At 42.2% G+C, this 9354-nt stretch overlaps 1 protein-coding gene across 4 annotated transcripts in view; it reads left to right on the top strand.

The window, feature by feature from the left end:
- Positions 1–7565, top strand: part of HS6ST3 (heparan sulfate 6-O-sulfotransferase 3) — a 305979-nt gene extending 298414 nt beyond the window's left edge. For all 4 annotated transcript variants that reach the window (XM_051608267.1, XM_051608268.1, XM_051608271.1 and 1 more), the window contains one exon: positions 1759–7565. In XM_051608267.1, coding sequence (XP_051464227.1) covers positions 1759–2464 — 706 coding nt within the window. In that variant the 3' untranslated portion in view covers positions 2465–7565. The remainder of the gene's footprint in view (positions 1–1758) is intronic.
- Positions 7566–9354: the final 1789 nt, after the last annotated feature.

Raw genomic sequence — 9354 nt, forward strand, 5'->3', positions numbered from 1 at the left:
TTGTACCAGACCGTGTGTTAATTTTAGTCGTGAATCTTCCTGCTGGTAATTCTAGCTGACAGAAATTGTAAGTATTTTGGTTTTGCTTTGTCTTTAAGATACCACCCTGTAATTCAGGTGAGTTGTTACTGAATAAAACATTTCTCAGAAAAAAACCCTCAATCTGTGAAAGCCTGCTGGAAGCATACTCAATTGCAGTCCATTTCAGGTTGCCATAAATAGATGAAAAAACTGAATTCAATAGCTAAAAAATGGACTGACAATGGGAGTTCTGCAGTTATTTGCTGTATTTCAAATCAATATTTCTTGGTGTTTCTTTTGTATTCTTGACAAGTGAGGCTGAATAATGATAATCTTTTTATCAACAAATGCTTCTGTACTACATGATTGTAACTAATTTCAATCAAGCACTTGTCTAAAATTAAGTCATATGAATGGATTTTGGGTGTCTCATTAGCTTCATTCCAACCCATTTAATAATAGGGTTCTTCCTAAGTAGGTGGCTCATGCCAGTCTCCCACATGGTATTTTTACTACTAGCAGCATGCACACAAAATTGCTTCTCTTATTCTCTGACCAAGCACTGTATGGATTAACATCTTACAAGACATAGAATAATAGAATGGTTTGGTTTGGAAGAGAAGTTAAAGATCATTTAGTTCCAACTGCGACACCTCCCACTAGACCAGGCTGCTGAAAGTCCTGTCCAACCTGGCCTTGAACACTTCCAGGGATGGATCAACCACAACCTCCCTGGGCAACCTGTTCCAGTGTCTCACCACTCTCAGAGTAAAGAATTTCTTCCTAATGTCTAACCTAGATCTCCCCTCTTCCAGTTTAAAGCCATTACAGTTCATCCTATCACTACAAGCCCTTGTAAAAAGTCCCTCCCCATCTTTTCTGTAGCCCCTTCAGGTACTGGAAGGCTGCTATAAGGTCTCCCCAGAGCCTTCTCTTCGCCAGGCTGAACAACCCCAACTGCCTCAGCCTGTCTTTATAGGAAGGTGCTCCAGCTCTCTGATCATATTTTAGGCCCTCCTCTGGACTCACTCCAAGAGCTCCATGTCCTTCCTGTGTTGAAGGTGCCAGAACTGGACACAGTACTCCAGGTGAGCTCTCATGAGAGTGAAGTAGAGGGGAAGAATCCTTTCTCTTGACCTGCTGGCCACACTTCCTTTGATGCAGCCCAGGACACAGTTGGCTTTCTGGGCTGCAAATGCACACTGCCAGCTCATGTTGAGTTTCTCATCAACCAACACCCGCAGGTCCTTCTCCTCAGGGCTGCTGTCCCTCCATTTTCTGTCCAGCCTCTATTTATACTTGAGATTGCCCCAAGCCAAGTGCAGGACCTTGCATGTTTCAATCCAGAAGGGAAGTGGCAAGGCTGTGTACATCTCTTTTCCCACTGTTTCTGATATTACTGAGGGCTAGCATTTCAAAGTAGAGGGGAGTACAATCCAGTTAATTAACTGCTACATAAAGTAACGATCACTGAACAGTTGATAGGTCAAAGTAATTCCATTTCTTTGATACCTGCTTATTTCCTTTCACCTCTCTCTCCTCCCAATTTACCTTGTGTTTTATTCACAGTATTTATGAAGCTCTAAGCTTTTTACTGTCTCAGAAGTAGTAACTTAAAAGTGCCTAAATTACACTGGAAGAAGCGAAGAGGGTGGTGCTGCCCGGTAACTGTTTTGTTGGCAAATAAACAAGTTAAATCCCCTGAATCTTGAAACTGTATTTAATTATATGTTTCAGGAACTTCTATTACATCACGATGCTGAGGGATCCTGTGTCACGCTACTTGAGTGAATGGAAACATGTCCAGAGGGGTGCAACGTGGAAAACTTCCCTTCATATGTGCGATGGAAGAAGCCCAACACCAGATGAGCTGCCGACCTGTTACGAAGGAGACGACTGGTCTGGAGTCAGTTTACAGGAATTCATGGATTGTACCTACAACTTGGCCAACAACCGCCAGGTGCGCATGCTGGCAGACCTCAGCCTGGTGGGATGCTACAACTTGACTTCTATGAATGAGAGTGAAAGAAATACCATTCTTCTCCAAAGCGCCAAGAACAATCTGAAAAATATGGCCTTCTTTGGGCTCACGGAATTTCAGAGGAAAACCCAGTATCTCTTTGAGAGGACCTTCAACCTGAAATTCATTTCCCCATTCACCCAACTCAACGTGACGCGGGCCTCCAACGTGGACATTGATGAGGATGTGAGGCAGAGGATAGAGGAGCTGAATTTCTTGGATGTGCAGCTGTACGAATACGCCAAGGACCTGTTCCTGCAGCGCTTCCAGTATTCCAAGCAAGAGGAGCATCAGCAGAACCGTTTAAAGAGGCGAGAGGAGCGGCGGCTGCTGCGGGAGCAGAGAGCTCACCAGTGGCCAAGGGAAGAGGCAGCAGAAGTGGCTGTCACTGAAGATTATAATAGTCAGGTTGCAAGGTGGTGATGCCTCTCCATCATGACTAACCAATGAGAGGATCAGAGAGTTTCTGCCACTTGGCAACTTGGGACATAGACAAGGAGGGCTTACTACTTTAGTAAATGAGACCATGTCTGAAAGCTGCTCCTCCTTGTCTCAGTTTTCCTTGTTTTCTGCCAGTGAGGAGAATGTATTTTTTTCTCAATAGGCTTTGGTTAGTGTTATTAAATGGCAGTAGAATAGATTCCTGTCCAAAAAGACTTCTTTCAAAGCCCTAAGCTATGAGGATGTGTTGAAGAGAGAGCTAAATCCTTTGCATTAACAGATACACCCTATACAAGCTGAGCTATCAAAACTTGTGCAGATATGAATGAAAAATTGGGAAAAAATACCAGGTTTGGTTCCTGTGTGACGTGAGAGCTGGTTTATTTCATACGGTTCTTTGCAACTCTAGTGCTTAGCTTTATAGTGAATGAAAGGGAGGAAAGCACATTGCCCTTCAAACCTCTACATGCTGTGTTTGGATTAAGGGAAGAATTTGCTGAGGTGATTAAAAGAGACCTAGGAAATGTGGGGCTGGGCCATCGCTTGTCTGTTCTGTTAGCCAGCAATCCATCAGAGATTATTTCTAAGTGAAGTGATGGAGGGGTTAGCTTATTTCTCCACAGATGTTGAGAGTACTGAACACAGCCAGGTAGCAGCCATCTTTCTGAGTGCATGTGACAAAGGGAAAGCTTTGAGAAATGAGGTTCACATGGCAGCTGGGCACATGTCGCAGAGATTATCTGTCTGGAGGCAATGAAATCAGCCTTTGCATTCACAAAAGGTGAAGAGGAGGCAAGCAAACTACAGGGAAGAGGCAAGAGAGAGCAGGAACGGCTTAAATATTAGTGTGACATTTTCCAGATTTGCTGTAAAAGCCTGAAGATACATTGTCTGTGAAGGGAGGCAGGTTTATGATATTGTCTGTTAAAATACATTGATGCCAAGTGAATACAATTTAAATTGGTTTTCTCTCTAACTACAGGAGTGGCTAGAAAAAAATTGGCTTTTTTATAGGATACATAATGAATATGTGGCAAGTCTTGATATTTATTACTCTGTATGAAGATTATTGTAAATTTATTGTTTTCATGATGAGAGGTCGATATCTGTTTTTTTCCTTGACTAGAGAAAGATTCAATGGGTTCTTCCTCCACGTATTACTTTCTTGTGGCTAAACTGCATCTAATTATTCCAAGATTTTATGCTGTTCCATCTATAACAGTGGATTTTTTTTTTAAAAGGGTCCTGTGCACCACAGATCTTTTGAGATTGTTTTTCCCTTCTTCTAGCATAATTGTAAAGCATTAGGAGGAAATTTCTCCAAGTGCCTCAGAGCAGCTGCTGAATGGAGATGCTGGGAGTGTATTATTGCATGCATGAATGGCTTTTACCTTACAGATTTGCTAATTAGAGATACCAGAGTACCTGAAGTGGAGGCGAATTTCTCATTTATTTTCAAAATTCAAGTTTTTTATCCAGTTGGTAAAAATAACATGTTACAGAAAAAAAAGAGACTGAATTTGAAAATTTGTCCCTTCATTTCCAAGTTGTTTTTTGGTGGGTTTTGTTGTTGTTGTTGTTGTTTGGGTTTTTTTTTGTCCATGCTGTATCTTTTTTTCATCTGACATTATTGCTACTTATCTGCACACAGTATCAAAAATATGATCTAACAATGCTGTTGAGAGTTAATGCATAGAATAATACATTAAACATGGGATCTCCTCGTGACCATTAAGAAGCAAAGAGGGATACCAGAATGATGCCCCATCATCAATGTAGCTTATTAGCAGTATGCTGTTTTATGCCTGATTGTCAATGTGCTACTTTTGGGGTCAGTAACAGTGTTTTTTGGTCCCTCATACATGTTCCACTGGTGGATCATGTGCATCTCCTCCCACTTCCATGTTCAGGAAGGAGAAGGTGGGACTGCAGGTCATTATAGTCCTGGTTGAACATGGTATGTCTGCCTTAGAGAAGAGTGAGGAGCTATTTAGACTCCCTGGACAGTTCCACGTGGATCCCCATTGCCTGGAAGAGGCGCTCAAGACACCTTGCTCAAGCGTGGACACCTACCTTCAGAGAATTAAAAGGAAATGTTTACAGTCTAGCACTGAAGCTCCTTCTGTGTGGCTGCAGGATGGCGAGGCCATGAAGATCTAAGCCTGGCCAGTATCATTGCACCTTTAGCACAGTGCAGGTACTCTGCAGCGAGCTGCCATCTTACCTGCTGGCACTGGGCCCTTCAGGCTGGGCTGAGCCTGGCCCAGCAGAGGGACGAGCTGGTGACACAGGGACGATGGGGAGCTGCTGCATCTCCCCATTCCCAGCCCATTGCTGCATCTCCTTCTGTGCTGCAGGCCCTGCGGCAGGATGCCTTTGGCACCCGGTACGCTGTGTCCCAGATTCGCAGGTGTGCTCCTTGATTCCCTGAGCACAGGGATGCTGGGGGAGCCATGAAGGGCCCCCAGCAGAGGCAGAGGTGGTGTGGGGCATGCAAGGAGGAAGCCAGGTGTCTGGGAGGAAGTAGGCAAGGCCAAATTCACATTCAGGAGGAAGATTAGAAAAGAGGTAGAGTCATTTCCAACCCATTTTATGTTGTGAAACATCCCTTCTTTTTCCTCCTGAGCTCAAAAACAGGGTCTCCTTCCTAGAACAGGGTCCCCTTACTGGCATCCCTGTCTCTTTCCTCAGCAGACCACATCTCCTCACTGCACATGGCAAGAGGGGCCTCATTCTTATTTAGAAAATGCAGTGTTATCTTTTCACGGGAAATGAGAGAGAGCTCAGAAATTGTTCCCTGCAGCCTCACCAGTAACTGTAAGTATCGGTTTCAGCTGTCTAAGCACACCAACACATTCTTCAGACTATTCCTTCTGCCTGACACAACACAAAGCCTAATGAGGAAAAGTGAAGCAGTCTTTGGGCTGTTTACATTAGCTTTAATAGTTTGGCAGTACCTTAATACCGTGCCTAGCCTTTTACTCAGTCATTTCCTAGGAGTCAAGATTAAGGTCCTGAAAGAGCTGCTAATGTGCTGTAGCATCTATGTTAATGGGATTTGCCTTAGCTTGGGATTTCGTCAAGATTGAAGTGAGTTTGTTGGGTTTTTTTTCCCCCTGGAGACTGCATAGCAGATAGTCCTGGTTGCACAGGAGGAGTTGAGGAGGGGATCAGCCAGTGGCTGAGATCTCTCGCCCAGACTCCCTCGAACTGGCAAACCCAGCACCTCCTTCCGCAGCTTCATCAGTAGATCCAGCAAACTCACTGTGCCAACAATACTGCTTTTCTTAGCAGAATTTCCTGGCATGTGAAAAACAAAGCTGTTTGGAAATAGTTTCAGGTTGAGTTCTAAGACACAAGCCTGCAGCTTTCTTCTTCTTGGGACCTGCGCCTGAAATAATGTAACGCAAAAGTAAAATAAAGGCCCTTGTTCATATCTCTGTTATACCAGGTTTTCATTGCTCTGACAGCACAGACCTCACTGTAATTACACTGGCTTGTGTAAGATTGGAGCTCAGTCTGTTCTTTTTGAAACCTTCATGAGCAAACAGTGCTATAGGATTTCTGTCCGTCTTCCTGGCATTATTTTGTTGCTTAAACAAGGCAATTTAGCTTCTGCTACTGTGATGCTGAAACAAATCTTATTCTTTTGGAATGGAGATGTACTTGCTAATCTCTCTCATCACATCCTTAGCAGTGGCTGTCTTTTCCAGTTATAATTCACTGTAGGCTTGGAGCAGACACAGAAACATGCTGTGTTGTTAAAACTTGTTCCTGGTAATTCGATGTCTAGTCCAAGAACTCAGCCTATTGCCTATGGGCCATACTTTATTAAGGAATGGAAATTTGTTCCCTCTTCTCCACTTACCAGTGCTAACAATAAAAGACTTTTTCACCATGGGGAAAAGGAAAAAAACCACCTTTTCTGATGGTGGATATTCTTCACTGCTGTTGTGTTAATAATGAGGCTGCAATAGCCTTGCTAGGGCTTCTACCCAATACATGGTAGTTATTTGCAGTTCACTAAAAACAGAAGTATGGGCAAAGAAAAAGTTATGGAAGTCAGATCCAGAGCCAAACTTTCTCACTGCAGTGTATCCATTCAACCAAACTGAACAGCAGGTCACATCACCTTTGCATCTGGAGATGTTTCAGAGTTATTGTCCACTACTAAACCGGGAGGTCTCTCAAGTTGGTCTTCTCGTTAACACATCCTTCTGCACTAGTGGGTTCTTGTTCCCCACTTGCAGTCTCATATCAGTTGTGAGCACTGATGTCACAAAACGTATCTCACTGTCACTTTTTTTTTTTTCCTCCTTTGCTGTTCCCTTGATATATATGGAATGATTCTTTTTTGTTGTTCTGGGAGAAAGAATATCTTGTTTCCAGGCTGGTGGGGATGACCCTGTATGAGATGAACAATCACAATAAAAGAATTCTGCTGGAGCAGATTGCTGCATCCTCCCCACATCTAGCAAAAAGCATACTTGGAAAAGGTACCCAGTATGCACTGAAGCACTTTTTCTGTTTGTTTTTTGTAATACTTACTGTGTTGATTTTTTGTGGAGGGAAATGGGTTCCGTAGCCTGCAATGTCCTTGGCTTTCTGGGCTCAGTGATTTCAAATAAATGTTGGAAGTAAAAAAAAAAAATTAAAAAAAAATAAATTAAAAGCTTCCCATCAGTCACCATATTTAAGACAAAAGGGTAAATTAATAGGCTGTAAATTTCTTAATTCTTTAGGAATTTTTCTTCTGTTTATGTGCAATAATGTGTGTGAACTCTGCTACTAAGAGCTTGTATTGTGAGTAACCATATCTACTTTTATTCCTATTTAAAAGATAGTTTGTAGACCTAGAGATTTTCATTGATGTAAAGCACAATTCAATGAATTATTTAATGTGTTTAACCATTGTGATGTCAAAAGCGATTGTTTTCATATATTTATTTGTTGGTGGTTTTTCTGTAAAATGATACTCATTAAGAAATCTGTTGAAAATGAAGAAGTTTTGTTGAATATTGTTGGGTCCATGAATTACTTATGAGCAACAAATAAACATTGTTTGCGTTTTTGAAACACTAAAGGTTCCATTTTATCTACATAGCTATAAAAAATGACTGAAACTGCTTATGTCAGGCTTGTTTCAAGCATTACTAAAGATCCTCTGTGACCATAATCATGTTTTCTTAACAAGACATACAGTATGGAGGAAAAACATGTTGATATAATTTAAAATTCAATTATATTAGCGCCCAATACCAAATCCTACGACTCAAATTTACTTCAGTGGGCTGTGTCTCAGATAGAATGAATTAAGACAGGAGACTCAAGACTTGAGTAGTCACCAGCACTAATTCAAGTGATCCCAGTGTCAGAATTTTCATGCTCGGCTTTAATTAAGTCTTAAATATGCAAATAGTGCTCATGAATTCATTGGACTTCATGACCCTGCATCTTCTGAGAGTACATGGACCTTGGAAGGAGCTGATGACTTAGTCAGCCATACTATTTCATGTAACTATCTGAACACAGAGAACTAGAACAGGGATGGGAACATGAACAGACTTCAGCAAGGAAGAAGCACTTACCTCTCCTTTACAGAGTAACTGAGGCCCACTGTTAGAGTTGCTCCTTCCAAGAGTAGTCCAGGCCCTTGTTCTCCATGACTATTTTATCAGACTAAAACTTTTTCACATTTCTTCAGTTTCCTAATAACAAGCCTTGCAGACATGCCACATCTCTGGTGGTGAGTCTGGTTAAAAGAGAAGGCCGTGCTGTGGCAAATGAGGATGGAGGGGTATGGGATGGTGGGTGGGATGACCCAGCCCTTTTTGATCAAGGTCAAGTGACCTCTGCTAAATGCTGTGGAAAGCTGTATTGATGGTAAAAAAAAAAAAAAAAGAATAAAAAAAATGCATAATATGCATGAGAAATTACTCTTGGGATACAACAAAGACACCGTTTGATAGGAGCAGCAGAAGGAAGGAAGCTCTCAAAGATTCTGGTTAGTTTTGTCTTCTCAATTGTTTCTTGCAGCACCTTAGATTCAAACAGCTACTTTTAAAAACACCACTGTAAACAGGGGCTGTTTGAAAAATCAGTACCTCTCCAGAACATATTTTCATGTCAGTCTCCCATTTTTTTATTCCTCTAGCTCTATTTGCTTCAACACTGAATTAATCCATACAGCTGGTTTGCTCTTGAAATCATCGCATATGGAGAATGTGGGTTAGCCCTGTATGTTAGAAGTGTTTTGGATGTCTAGATCTTAATAGTGGTGATTAAAGGGTTCAGTGTTTCTTGGTAAGAATCAGGGGAAAGGCCAGCAAGGCAAATATCATGGTGGGAGTCTGTTATACACCATCCAACCAAGATGAAGAGGCAGATGAAATATTCTATAAGCAACTGGAAGAAGTCTCACAATTGCTAGCCCTTGTTCTCATAGGGGAATTTAACTCACCAGATATCTGCTGGGAATACAATACAGTAGAGAGGAAACAGTCTAGGAGGTTCCTGGACTGTGTGGAAGAGACCTTCCTGACACAGCTGGTGAGAGAGCCAATTAGGAAAGGTGCCCCACCAGACCTGTTGTTTGCAAACCAGGAAGGACTTGTGGGTGATGTGGTGGTTGGAGGCCGTCTTGGGCATAGTGATCATGCAATGCCAGAGTCTTTGATTCTTGGAGAAGTAAGGAGGGAGGTCAGCAGAACTGCCATCATGGACTTCCAAAGGGCAGACTTTGTCCTGTTTCACACACTAGTTGACAGACTCCCTTGGGAGGCAGTTCTGAAGAGCAAAGGAAGGCTGGACATTCTTCAAGAAGGAAGTTTTAGAGGCACAGAAACATGCCATCCTCCTGGGCTGAAAGATCA

This window comes from Apus apus, chromosome 1 (assembly GCF_020740795.1).
Source record: "Apus apus isolate bApuApu2 chromosome 1, bApuApu2.pri.cur, whole genome shotgun sequence".
Taxonomy (NCBI): Eukaryota; Metazoa; Chordata; class Aves; order Apodiformes; family Apodidae; genus Apus; species Apus apus.